Raw genomic sequence first — 14,736 nt, 5'->3', positions numbered from 1 at the left:
GCCCCTCCCCAAGGTTATTTAGAGGTAGAGGGCTCAAGGGGTATAATCCAGCCTTTGTCCTTTCCTTCCTGATGACTGTAGTTATGTATTAAATGGGGGAGTGTGGGGGGGTTGAGTTATGTCTGCCCTTGACAATGGCAGGCAGCTCTGGCTAATCCTATGTGGCCGTTGTCCCCCACAGACCTGGAGAGGGCCCCTATGGGTCCTAATGAGGTTGGCATTTAGCGGACTGTTAGCCGAGATGGGCAGAGGGAGGGGATGGTGGGATGGAGGCTCCAGGGTTCTGATGTGTGATGCCCCCACCTCAGGGCCCTCCATCCTAGCTGTTCTGATCCCATGCGGCCCTTGTCTGGATCTGGAGCACCCTCCCGAACCCCGGCTGAGGTCCATACACATGCTAAACACACACAGAGAGCAGTGACAGAGGGATGTTCACACAATCCAGGCACATCCTCTCTGTCGTTTAGACACACTATCACTGATGTTGGAGACGACTCCAGAAGTTGTTTCAGTCTCTGTTGTGTATATTCTGTTTGTGTTCATTATTCTGTAATACACTATTACTACACTGTTTTGGAGCACATGAAATGGCCCGGGTTGGTAAGAAAGTGCTTTGAATAAACATTGTTTTTATTCTGAATAGGTTACTATGTCTGTGTATCACCATTGTATGCTACATTTTCATAGCAGAAGGGTAGAGGGTTGAGGCCTTTGTATGTGGTAGATTTGGTGACTATTGTCTCAAGAGTTAGTGCAGGGAGGGATACAATTCAATACACACAGTGCTACATGGACCTCTCATTGGGATACAACAGAGGATGTAGAAAGAATGCATGACTCATGCCAGTGTGTCAGTGTTAAACTCATTGTTGCAAAAGGTTTAGTATCGCTGTTTCACTTAGCACCTCCAGCTTTAAGAATGTTCCAGATGGGAAAACTAGGATGACTCAGGCAGGCCTAAATACTCAGGTAAAACCAAGGTGTGTGTGTGCACGTGCGTGTGCATGTCTGTTGTACAGTAGCCTATGAGAAGTTGAAGCATTGGAGTGTTCTGTCTGCCCCATCTGCCTTCCAGACAGGCATGTAGAGACACATCCCTACCGCTTAAATCCACCTCAGGGTGTGGAATCTGTCTGTGTCTGAAGCGTAGGTTTTCCCTTTGCAACTATGTTACAGTATGCATGGCAATATGGTTAGACTTACATACCTTTAGGGATGGGAGCATTTATTAATGTCGAAGAATTTAGACAACCGACAGTGTTTCCACATGAATAGAATCCGCAACCAAAATAATAACAGCACTGTCTGACACTGTCTTAATAAGAAGACAATTTTAAATCTGTTCTATTAGATTTGATGAGATCTACACTGAGATCATTGGAGCATTAACAGACTGGTCTCTTCAGATGCATTTTCTCTGCCACAGTGAGCATCACTGTGGGAATAGCTCCCACTGGTGGATGCTGGTTGTATGGCAACCTGTTGGGCTCAGCCATTGAATTAGGAATGAGTACTTTTGTAGGATCTCTATGGGCTCAGCTGCCTCTTGGTCCTCACACAGACATTTCTAATCATGTGGAAAATAAATCAGATGAGAACATGTTGAACCAAAACATGTGGAAACCAAAACAACATGGAAATGGCCATGGAAAGGGGTAAATTGCAACTTGACTTTCACTGGTGCAACCAACCCCTGGCCTTTTGGAAATGTTTCTCTATGTCGTAGCCGTCTGCAGGTTGTCCCTTATAAAAAAATATTGTGATTCGAAATAAAGATTGCAGTCACAGTGCAGTAAGTGGTTACAGTAAAATAGGCTACTCTGTCCTTTATTCACTGAAGCCTTTACCATCCGATCTGGGCTTATTCAATTAGATAAAGATCAGATGGTGGCTTGAACATAGGTCAAGAAAAGGTCAGTGTGCAACATGCATATTGGTAAATGCCATCTCTACTGGATTGGGTTTTGGGACATTATCGTGAAATTTCATGAAATGGCAACACTTGTGTACTCTCCTTCTGTTGAGATGTAAGATTGATTCTTACCACTAGAGGGTACCCTCATCTCTCCTATAGACTATAAATTGAACTTCTGTGACAGAGGCTGGAGGGAGGAGCTATAGGAAGACGGGCTCATTGTAATGCCTGGATTGGAACTTATGGAATGGTATCAAACACATCAAACATATGGAAACCACGTTTCACTCCGTTCCATTAATGGCATTCCAGACATTACAATGAGCCTGTCCTCCTATAGCTCCCCCTACCAGCCTCCTCTGGTCAGTGGTATTTACTTCAATATCAGGTCTGTATTTGACTGTTAGTAGCACTTAGTTTATGCCTAGTCTAACACAATCAACATTATAACCTTGAAATAATTTTCACTTTAAATTAAGGATTTTATTCAATGCAATTAGGCTACATATAAATACCTATTTTTGAAGCAAGATTGATTACATTATAGACCTTACATTATAGACATTGAAATAGAACATCTGAATGCCTTACAATACCAGTTGGTTGTAGTTGGGAATTTAATAAAATACTTTCTAATTAAAGAGTATAATTTGATTTAGCCACTTTAGACTAACCTTGTGTTTGGGATCCAGACTAGTTAGTGTAAAATGCTATCTTACTGCTGTCCCCGCTCTTGGTTTGATAGAATTTGTGTTCAATCTAACCTAAAGGTAATTCCTTTTAGTGCCCCCTTCTCTGACCCAGTCATCAAATCTCAGTATAGGTGGTAGTTGATTTGTCCATTAATATTGTTACATTAAGGTCTGGTTTTAGTAATTATTGATGGCCTTGAATTAGAATTATTGTAAACGCATAATGAAAGTACCACACACACTGATTTAGTAGCTCACTCCCTAAATCACTCCCTAAACCCCTTCACACACACACACACACTGACTTAGTAGCTCACTCCCTAAACCCCTTCACACACACACTGACTTAGTAACTCACTCCCTAAACCCCTTCACACACACACTGACTTAGTAACTCACTCCCTAAACCCCTTCACACACACACTGTCTTAGTAGCTCACCCCTAAACCCCTTCACACACACACTGTCTTAGTAGCTCACTCCCTAAACCCCTTCACACACACACACTGACTTAGTAGCTCACTCCCTAAACCCCTTCACACACACACTAACGTAGTAGCTCACCCCTAAACCCCTTCACACACACACTGACTTAGTAGCTCACTCCCTAAACCCCTTCACACACTGACTTAGTAGCTCACTCCCTACACCCCTTCACACACACACACTGACTTAGTAGCTCACTCCCTAAACCCCTTCACACACACACTGACTTAGTAGCTCACCCCTAAACCCCTTCACACACACACTGACTTAGTAGCTCACCCCTAAACCCCTTCACACACACACACTGACTTAGTAGCTCACCCCCTAAACCCCTTCACACACACACTGACTTAGTAGCTCACCCCTAAACCCCTTCACACACACACTGACTTAGTAGCTCACCCCTAAACCCCTTCGCACACACACTGTCTTAGTAGCTCACCCCTAAACCCCTTCACACACACACTAACGTAGTAGCTCACCCCTAAACCCCTTCACACACACACTGACTTAGTAGCTCACTCCCGAAACCCCTTCACACACACACACACTGACTTAGTAGCTCACTCCCTAAACCCCTTCACACACACACTGTCTTAGTAGCTCACTCCCTAAACCCCTTCACACACTGACTTAGTAGCTCACTCCCTAAACCCCTTCACACACTGACTTAGTAGCTCACTCCCTACACCCCTTCACACACACACACTGACTTAGTAGCTCACTCCCTAAACCCCTTCACACACACACTGACTTAGTAGCTCACCCCCTAAACCCCTTCACACACACACTGACTTAGTAGCTCACCCCTAAACCCCTTCACACACACACTGACTTAGTAGCTCACCCCTAAACCCCTTCGCACACACACTGTCTTAGTAGCTCACCCCTAAACCCCTTCACACACACACTAACGTAGTAGCTCACCCCTAAACCCCTTCACACACACACACTGACTTAGTAGCTCAATCCCGAAACCCCTTCACACACACACACTGACTTAGTAGCTCATTCCCTAAACCCCTTCACACACACACTGTCTTAGTAGCTCACTCCCTAAACCCCTTCACACACTGACTTAGTAGCTCACTCCCTAAACCCCTTCACACACTGACTTAGTAGCTCACTCCCTACACCCCTTCACACACACACACTGACTTAGTAGCTCACTCCCTAAACCCCTTCACACACACACTGACTTAGTAGCTCACCCCTAAACCCCTTCACACACACACTAACGTAGTAGCTCACCCCTAAACCCCTTCACACACACACTGACTTAGTAGCTCACTCCCGAAACCCCTTCACACACACACACACTGACTTAGTAGCTCACTCCCTAAACCCCTTCACACACACACTGTCTTAGTAGCTCACTCCCTAAACCCCTTCACACACTGACTTAGTAGCTCACTCCCTAAACCCCTTCACACACTGACTTAGTAGCTCACTCCCTACACCCCTTCACACACACACACTGACTTAGTAGCTCACTCCCTAAACCCCTTCACACACACACTGACTTAGTAGCTCACCCCCTAAACCCCTTCACACACACACTGACTTAGTAGCTCACCCCTAAACCCCTTCACACACACACTGACTTAGTAGCTCACCCCTAAACCCCTTCGCACACACACTGTCTTAGTAGCTCACCCCTAAACCCCTTCACACACACACTAACGTAGTAGCTCACCCCTAAACCCCTTCACACACACACACTGACTTAGTAGCTCAATCCCGAAACCCCTTCACACACACACACTGACTTAGTAGCTCATTCCCTAAACCCCTTCACACACACACTGTCTTAGTAGCTCACTCCCTAAACCCCTTCACACACTGACTTAGTAGCTCACTCCCTAAACCCCTTCACACACTGACTTAGTAGCTCACTCCCTACACCCCTTCACACACACACACTGACTTAGTAGCTCACTCCCTAAACCCCTTCACACACACACTGACTTAGTAGCTCACCCCTAAACCCCTTCACACACACACTGACTTAGTAGCTCACCCCTAAACCCCTTCACACACACACACACTGACTTAGTAGCTCACCCCCTAAACCCCTTCACACACACACTGACTTAGTAGCTCACCCCTAAACCCCTTCACACACACACTGACTTAGTAGCTCACCCCTAAACCCCTTCGCACACACACTGTCTTAGTAGCTCACCCCTAAACCCCTTCACACACACACTAACGTAGTAGCTCACCCCTAAACCCCTTCACACACACACTGACTTAGTAGCTCACTCCAGAAACCCCTTCACACACACACACTGACTTAGTAGCTCACTCCCTAAACCCCTTCACACACACACACGCTGACTTAGTAGCTCACTCCCTAAACCCCTTCACACACACACACTGACTTAGTAGCTCACTCCCTAAACCCCTTCACACACACACTGACTTAGTAGCTCACTCCAGAAACCCCTTCACACACACACACTGACTTAGTAGCTCACTCCCTAAACCCCTTCCCACACACACTGACTTAGTAGCTCACTCCCTAAACCCCTTCACACACACACTGTCTTAGTAGCTCACTCCCTAAACCCCTTCACACACACACTGACTTAGTAGCTCACTCCCTAAACCCCTTCACACACACACTGACTTAGTAGCTCACCCCTAAACCCCTTCACACACACACTGACTTAGTAGCTCACCCCTAAACCCCTTCACACACACACTGATATTAGTAGCTCACCCCTAAACCCCTTCACACACACACTGACTTAGTAGCTCACCCATAAACCCTTTCACACACACACACACACTGACTTAGTAGCTCACTCCCTAAACCCCTTCACACACACACTGACTTAGTAACTCACCCCTAAATCCCTTTACACACACTGACTTAGTAACTCACCCATAAACCCTTTCACACACACACACACACACTGACTTAGTAGCTCACCCCTAAACCCCTTCACACACACACTGACTTAGTAGCTCACTCCCTAAACCCCTTCACACACACACTGACTTAGTAACTCACCCCTAAATCCCTTTACACACACTGACTTAGTAACTCACCCCTAAATCCCTTTACACACCCATCCATCCATCCATCCATCCACCCACACCCAACCTCACACCCACACCCTCTCCCCTACCCCCTGCTAAAAGTGGCCCTGGCCCTGAGCCACCATGCTCTGTCTGTACTGAGGGGAGGGACAGAGTCAGATGAAGTGCTCCTGCACCATGGGAATGCTGCCAAAACAAACTCAGTGACCCTCCTCTCTCTCCTCCCCGCCACACTCCGCTCTGCCCCCTGGATAAGATTACACAGCACCGCCGCTGCCGTCGTGATACCACTGAATTACCCATGGAGGGAGAGGAGGAAGAGCAGGTAATGGAGGAGTAGAAGAGAAGAGAAAAGGGGAAGTGAGAGAGGAAGAGGATGAAAAAGATTAGGCTCAAATGTAATAGGAGGAAAAACATCAGAACCCAGGGGAAGAAAGATAAAAGCAGAAACCGGTGTAGACAAAAAGGTGGTTTCTTTATTTGTTGTGTCAGAGTGTGGTGCCTTAACACAGGGCGTCACCAATCCTACAGTGGGACTGTGACACTCCACAAGAGTCTGTGTGTTTGTGTGAGTGGACAAGACTTGTGCAGTACCGGTACCACCTGCACAGATCTATAGAACAATCACACCATATTTGGGTTTTATGATGTTCCCTCTCAGATACAGGTGGCTACACAGGGCATATTTCCACAACCAAAGAGAGCATTTATCCCAGGATGGAATGGACTGCAGGTGAATGGGGAGATGGAGGGGGTGGATGATAGTAAGGGATGGGGGGGACAGTCACTTTCTCTCCCTCCTCTTGACGGGTCCAGGCTAGCTTACTTCTTAGCCTTGCCCTGGGCAGCCACTGCCTCCATGGCCTTCTTCACGGTCTCGGCATCTCCCAGGAAAGCCATGGGCTTGACCGGCTTCAGATTCACGTCCAGCTCATACACGATGGGTATACCTGTTGGCAGGTTCAACTCCATGATGGCAGCGTCGGACATGCCTGAGACAGACAGACAGACAGACAGACAGACAGACAGACAGACAGACAGACAGACAGACAGACAGACAGACAGACAGACAGACAGACAGACAGACAGACAGACAGACAGACAGACAGACAGACAGACAGACAGACAGACAGACAGACAGACAGACAGACAGACAGACAGACAGACAGACAGACAGACAGACAGACAGGAAATTCACATTAGGCACTGTATTTGACGTGTATTCCCAGTGGAGGGGAAATCCTTTCTACGGATGTTAAGTACAGATCCTTGAAGGCTGGTATATTTCTTAGCTAGTACCCACTACACAGCTATCTTTACAAAATAAACATTTGGTGCCCTTCAACAGGTGAGGTCATCCATACTCCTCTTTCAGGGGGGAAATAAGTAGCTTGTTCCCTCTGCCCTTTCCCTGACCCTTCCCTCTGCCCTCGTGTCTCTCCCTCTCCCTCTGAAACCCTGTCTGCATCACCCTGGTCCCACCACTCCTAGAGAATGCAAAACCTTTCTGCAGAAAGGTCGTGCCCGTAACGGGACCGCACCCATGGCCTTTTCCACTGTGTTGGTCTGAGCTCCAGGGTGAGAGCCACAGTTATTTATAGATTGCTGGTAATCTGGGAAAGTGTGTGTGTACTCTATGTATGTGACTGGGTGCTTGTGATATACCATGCCTATGGGTCCAGCTGTTACATTCTCAGTGACCCACAAACAATCAACATCCTATTAGAAATTTACTGTGTACACCCAGCCCCTACATCAGTGTAGGGGAGAGTGGGGTAAATTGAGCCATTTTTTACATTCAGCATCACTACGTCAAGGGAAACATAATATTATTTCTAACAAGGATATCTACACATATTTCAGGATGTTGTGTGTAATCAGAATTCATGTAAACATAACAGTTTTGAAACATAGCTTGTGCGGGGTAGGGAGTTGAGCCGCCTTGGGGTAAGTGGGTGAAGGTGTCCTGTGACGCTAGGTGATGGTGTCCTGTGACAGTGGGTGATGGTGTCCTGTGACAGTGGGTGATGGTGCTGGTAGGTCAAAGTTTAATTAATGGAATGGGGGTGTGGTATATTGTATGTCTTAACATATACAGTAGATCTCTGTTCAATATCACTTACCCTTCCATTTCTTGACCAGGAATGTTGTTTTGATGTACACATTCGTAGGCAAGTTCTCTGCATTTGAGGCTACTAAGCCCATGCAACTGGTCAGCGAGATTCTTGACATGTTTAGCAAGCTCAGGCAGACTCCAGGTCATCAGATAAGACCTTGTGTGCCTCTGCTACTCTATTATAGCCTTTCTTTCGCACAGGTGCATGTTCGTTTTCATTTTTGCCAATGTACCTGTTCAGTGTCATTCAGTCTATTTTTTTAATCTCTTGCTGCTGCTCAAATGGACTTCTTCCCTTTTTTCATTTCCTTGGCTGCTCGCTCAAGAACCTCAAGGGAGGCTAGATCCCTGCTTCAATCTGTGCAGTGGCTATGCATCTGTTAGATCTGTGTTGTGAGTGATGTTTGACTCCATGCCATACTGGACATGCCTTGTGAAACATTATCTTTAACCTTTTCCCTCAAGTACTCTCTCTCATTTCCAAGCGTTTCCATGTTCCCTCCTGCCTTGTGTGTTTGTCATCTCCTATGTTAGTTGTACCACTCTTTCTCCATGTCCTCCCCTCTCCTCTCCCTCTTTCCCCCCTCTCTCCCACCCTCTCTCTCTGTCTGTGTCCAGCTAACACAGCAGCCCATAATACTCACCCTCTAAGTGCTTGACAATTCCGCGGAGGCTGTTGCCGTGGGCAGCGATGATGACGTTCTTGCCGGCCTTGATCTCAGGTGCGATGACATCGTTCCAGTAGGGCAGGGCGCGGGCAATGGTGTCCTTCAGGGACTCACATGTGGGCAGCTCACCGGGCTTCAAGCCCTTGTAGCGCCTTGACTGGTGGGAGGACAGAACAGCATGTTGAGTTGTACTGCTCAAATGAATCATCATGTTGGGTTACACTGCTCAAATGAATCATCATGTTGGGTTACACTGCTCAAATGAATCATCATGTTGGGTTACACTGCTCAAATGAATCATCATGTTGGGTTACACTGCTCAAATGAATCATCATGTTGGATTACACTGCTCAAATGTATCTTCACAACAGCAGGTGCTGATGTAACATACTAGAGGTCTGCAAATTAAACCTGGCAGAGCTTACTTAGTAACTCAAGTGTTACATGTTACAGTTTTACAGTCCATGTTTAGGCTCATACAAGTAGTCATACATGAGAAGTCATAGAATTTAATTCAATGCTGTTCCATTCATTCAATGGTGTTTAACTTCAAATGAGACCTGCAGGTCTTAGTCTTGTAGGATCTCCTGAGCAAGTCATAGATCCTGATGCTGTCTGGTTTCCTTGTAAAACTTGTGCATATTCTAGGGGCGTTTTACTTTTCAAAGTCAGGTGTTATTATTTTATATCATCAATCACACACTTAAAACTTGAATCACAGGTGTGTTTTGTGTAGTACTAGCACCACCAATACTCCAACACCACTCCTCCTACCTCACTGAGGATCTTGTGGTAGGCGTGGTTGTGTAGTACTAGCACCACCAATACTCCAACATCACTCCTCCTACCTCACTGATGATCTTGTGGTAGGCGTGGTTGTGTTCCATTGGGGGAGGGGGGATGTCGAAGGAGCGACGCCAGATCTTGACCTGCTCCTCTCCATGCTTCTCGGCTGTCTCTGCCTTGTTAAGACCTGTCAGGCCGCCGTAGTGGCGCTCGTTCAGGCGCCATGTGCGGTACACGGGCAGCCACATCTGGTCTGTGCCTTCCAGGATGGTCCACAGGGTCTTGACGGCGCGCTTCAGCACGGAGGTGTGGCAGATGTCAAACTTCATGCCAGCCTCCTTGATGGCCTTAGCACCACTCTTGGCCTCCTCCAGGCCCTTCTCGCTGAGGTCGGCATCAAACCATCCACAGAATTTGTTGTACTGGTTCCACTCACTCTCGCCATGACGGACGATCACCAACTTATGGGCGGTAGTCATGTTTAAGTTCCTTTACCAAACACAGGAAACACAGCCCTCCCTTATGGTACACACACTCTGAGACCAACAGCCCCAAGCAACTCTTACCACACCTTTTATAGCACCCTGGAATGTGGGCATGTGTAGCTGCCGGTCATCCACTGCTCTCCACCAATGAGGGCACTTCACCTCCTGATTGACAGACAGGCTCAGCCAATAGGGCAGGGCCTCCCGTGGGCTAGAGGGACATGTCCCAGCGGGGAAGGGCAGAGGTCAGGGATTGAGCCAAAATAGCAACATGACTTTTAAACTCAGAGCTGTGGAATAAAAGTGTAAATATCAGAGTAAGCTGCTGCTGCTGAGGCATTGTAAAGAGTCTGTAGAGTGTCTGAGAGGAACAGCCACATCAATGAAAGTTAGTTATCTAACTCTGGCCATGCACTTTATATCTTTATCCAAAACCATTACTGATACAACTATACCATGCAATGAGGTAGTAGTGACTAGGGAAAAACAGACTAAAACATTCTGGACTCCCGAGTGGTGCAGGGGTTTAAGGCACTGCACCTCAGTGCTAGAGGTGTCACTACAGACTCTGGTTGAAATGCAGGCAATATCACAACCAGCCGTGATTGGGAGTCCCATAGAGTGGTGCACAATTGGCCCAGCATTGTCTGAGATTGGCCGGGGTAGGCCATCATTCTAAATAAGAATTTGTTCTTAACTGACTTGCCTAGTTAAATAAAGTCTAAAAAAACAAACATGGGATGACATTGGGAGCAGCTATAGGGCTTGAATACCACTGAGAGGATGACACATCACACACTACAGAACTGTACTTATTATTGGTCACATACACATATTTAGCAGATGTTATTGCAGGTGTAGTGAAATGCTTGTGTTGCTAACTCCAACAGTGCAGTAATATATACCAATACACAACAATACAGACACATCTAAAAAGTAAAATAATGGAATTAAGATATATACAGTGGGGGAAAAAAGTATTTGATCCCCTGCTGATTTTGTACGTTTGCCCACTGACAAAGAAAGGATCAGTCTATAATTTTAATGGTAGGTTTATTTGAACAGTGAGAGACAGAATAACAACAAAAAAATCCAGAAAAACGCATGTCAAAAATGTTATAATTTGATTTGCATTTTAATGAGGGAAATAAGCCAGCGCATGTCCAGCCATCGCATGTCCAGGCCCGTCTGAAGTTTGCCAATGACCATCTGGATGATCCAGAGGAGGAATGGGAGAAGGTCATGTGGTCTGATGAGACAAAAATAGAGCTTTTTGGTCTAAACTCCACTCGCCGTGTTTGGAGGAAGAAGAAGGATGAGTACAACCCCAAGAACACCATCCCAACCGTGAAGGATGGAGGTGGAAACATCATTCTTTGGGGATGCTTTTCTGCAAAGGGGACAGGACGACTGCACCGTATTGAGGGGAGGATGGATGGGGCCATGTATCGCGAGATCTTGGCCAACAACCTCCTTCCCTCAGTAAGAGCATTGAAGATGGGTCGTGGCTGGGTCTTCCAGCATGACAACGACCCGAAACCCACAGCCAGGGCAACTAAGGAGTGGCTCCGTAAGAAGCATCTCAAGGTCCTGGAGTGGCCTAGCCAGTCTCCAGACCTGAACCCAATAGAAAATCTTTGGAGGGAGCTGAAAGTCCGTATTGCCCAGCGACAGCCCCGAAACCTGAAGGATCTGGAGAAGGTCTGTATGGAGGAGTGGGCCAACCTGGTCAAGAACTACAGGAAACGTATGATCTCTGTAATTGCAAACAAAGGTTTCTGTACCAAATATTAAGTTCTGCTTTTCTGATGTATCAAATACTTATGTCTTGCAATAAAATGCAAATTAATTACTTAAAAATCATACAATGTGATTTTCAGGATTTTTGTTTTAGATTCCGTCTCTCACAGTTGAAGTGTACCTATGATAAAAATTACAGACCTCTACATGCTTTGTAAGTAGGAAAACCTGCAAAATCGGCAGTGTATCAAATACTTGTTCTCCCCACTGTATATACAGTACCAGTCAAAAGTTTGGACACACCTACCCAGAGTTTTTTGTTATTTTTACTATTTTCAACATTGTAGAATAATAGTGAAGACATCAAAACTATGAAATAACTGTCATTGGCGTCGTAAGGGACAGACCAAGGCGCAGCGGGTATAGTGTTCATCTTCTTACTTTATTTAGAGAGAGCACTCAAACAAAATAAACAAACGACTAAACAGTTCCGTAAGGCACACAAGCTATACAGAAAACAACCACCCACAAACCCAAAGGAAAAAACAGGCTGCCTAAGTATGGCTTAAAACTAGACCAAATCCCCTCTAAATAAACCAACCCCAAAACACACAAAAACAACACCCCCCTGCCACGCCCTGACCATACTTCAATGACAAATGACCCCTTTACTGGTCAGGCAGTGACAGTACCCCCCCCCCCCCCTCCAAAGGTGCAGACCCCGACCGCACCTCAAAACAAAAAAACCCACTAAACAACCCCAAACCGAAAGGGAGGGAAGGGAGGGTGGCCACCGTCAACGACGGTTCCTGTGCTACACCCCCCCTTCGCCAATCCTCCCACTACGGAGGTGGCTCTGGCTCTGGGCGTAGCTCCCGTTCTGAAGACTCTGGGCTGCAGACCACCGCTGAAGGCTCTTGGCTGCAGACCACCACTGAAGGCCCCGGGCTGAGAGGCGTTGCTGGAGGTCCCGGGCTGATAGGCGTTGCTGGAGGCCCCGGGCTGAGAGGTGTCGGTGGAGGCCCCGGGCTGAGAGGCGTCGCTGGAGGCCCCGGGCTGAGGAGCGTCGCTGGAGGCTCCTGACTGGGGAGCATCGCTGAAGGCTCCGGTCTGAGGAGCGTCGCTGGAGGCCTCCTGCGTGGAGCTGGGACCGGTCTCCCCGGACTGGGGAGACTTACAGGAGACTGGGTGCGCAGAGCAGGCACGGGGCACACTGGGCCGTGGAGGCGCACCAGCGGTCTGGAGCTCAGGGCTGGCACACCCCATCCTGGCTGAATGGTCAGTGTAGCCCGGCACGGGCGGAGCGCTGGCACAGGGCGAACTGGCCTGTGCTGCAGAGTGAGGGCTCTGGGTAAGCAGGCGCAGGGTAAGCTGGACCGAGGAGACGCACTGGCGGCCAGATGCGCTGCGCCGGCGCACTTCTCCCTGGCTGCCGGCCAACTCTCGCCCGGCAACGCTGCGGAGCCCGTACTGACCTCACCGGACTGTGTACGTGCGTATGGGCGATACCGTGCACGTTTCCGCATAGGTCGGTGCTCTCCTCGTCACCCGCTCCCCACGGTAAGCACGGGGAGTTGGCTCAGGACTCCACCCTGACTCTGCCCAACTCCCCGTGTGCCCCCCCCAAAGAAAATTCTGGGGGGGCTGCCTCCCTCACTTGCCTCTTGGCTTATACAGCGCCTCATAGTAGCGCCGCTCTGCCTTCACTGCCTCCAGTTCCTCCCTCGGTCGACGATACTCCCCAGCCTGCCTCCAGGGTCCTTTCCCGTCTAAAATCTCCTCCCACGTCCACGACTCCAAATACCTCTCCTGCTCCTTACCCCGCTACTTGGTCTTCTTTCGGTGGGTGGTTCTGTCATAGGCATCGTAAGGGACAGACCAAGGCGCAGCGGGTATAGTGTTCATCTTCTTACTTTATTTAGAGAGAACACTAAAACAAAATAAACAAACGACTAAACAGTTCCGTAAGGCACACAAGCTATACAGAAAACAACCACCCACAAACCCAAAGGAAAAAACAGGCTGCCTAAGTATGGCTTCCAATCAGAGACAACGAAAGACACCTGCCTCTGATTGGAAACCATACTCGGCCACACATAGAAAATGAACATAGAAAATGAAAACTAGACCAAATCCCCTCTAAATAAACCAACCCCAAAACACACAAAAACAACACCCCCTGCCACGCCCTGACCATACTACAATGACAAATGACCCCTTTACTGGTCAGGACGTGACAATAACACATATAGAATCATGTAGTAACCAAAAGTGTTAAACAAATTGAAAATATATTTTAGATTTTAGATTGTTCTAAGTAGCTACACTTTGCCTCGATGACAACTTTGCACACTCTTGGCATTCTCTCAACCAGCTTCACCTGGAATGCTTTTCCAGCAGTCTTGAAGGAGTTCCCGCATATGCTGAGCACTTATTGGCTTCTTTTCCTTCACTCTGCTGTCCGACTCATCCCAAACCATCTCATTTGGGTTTAGGTTGGGTGATTGTGGAGGCCAGGTCATCTGATGCAGCACTCCATCACCCTCCTTCTTGGTCAAATAACCCTTATAGCCCTGTTGTGTCATTGTCCTGTTGAAAAACAAATGATAGTCCTACTAAGGGCAAACCAGATGGGATGGCGTATCACTTGCAGAATGCTGTGGTAGCCATAATGGTTAAGCGTGCCTTGAATAAATCACAACAGTGTCACCAGCAAAGCACCCTCACACCATCACACCTCCTCCTCCATGTGTCACGGTGGGAAACACATGCAGAGATCATCCGTTCACCAGCTCTGCGT

At 47.6% G+C, this 14,736-nt stretch overlaps 1 protein-coding gene across 1 annotated transcript; it reads right to left on the bottom strand.

Moving 5' to 3' along the window:
* Nucleotides 1-6,597: 6,597 nt before the first annotated feature.
* LOC100194645 (phosphoglycerate mutase 2-2 (muscle)) lies at nt 6,598-10,252 on the bottom strand. The gene is given in 3 exon segments (NM_001139730.1): nt 6,598-7,133; nt 8,902-9,082; nt 9,774-10,252. Coding segments are annotated over 3 exon segments (768 nt in total). The 5' UTR covers nt 10,191-10,252; the 3' UTR covers nt 6,598-6,963.
* Nucleotides 10,253-14,736: the final 4,484 nt, after the last annotated feature.

Source organism: Salmo salar, chromosome 01, assembly GCF_965601325.2.
Source record: "Salmo salar chromosome 01, fSalSal1, whole genome shotgun sequence".
Lineage (NCBI taxonomy): Eukaryota > Metazoa > Chordata > Actinopteri > Salmoniformes > Salmonidae > Salmo > Salmo salar.
This window is presented reverse-complemented; position numbering and strand designations above follow the sequence as displayed.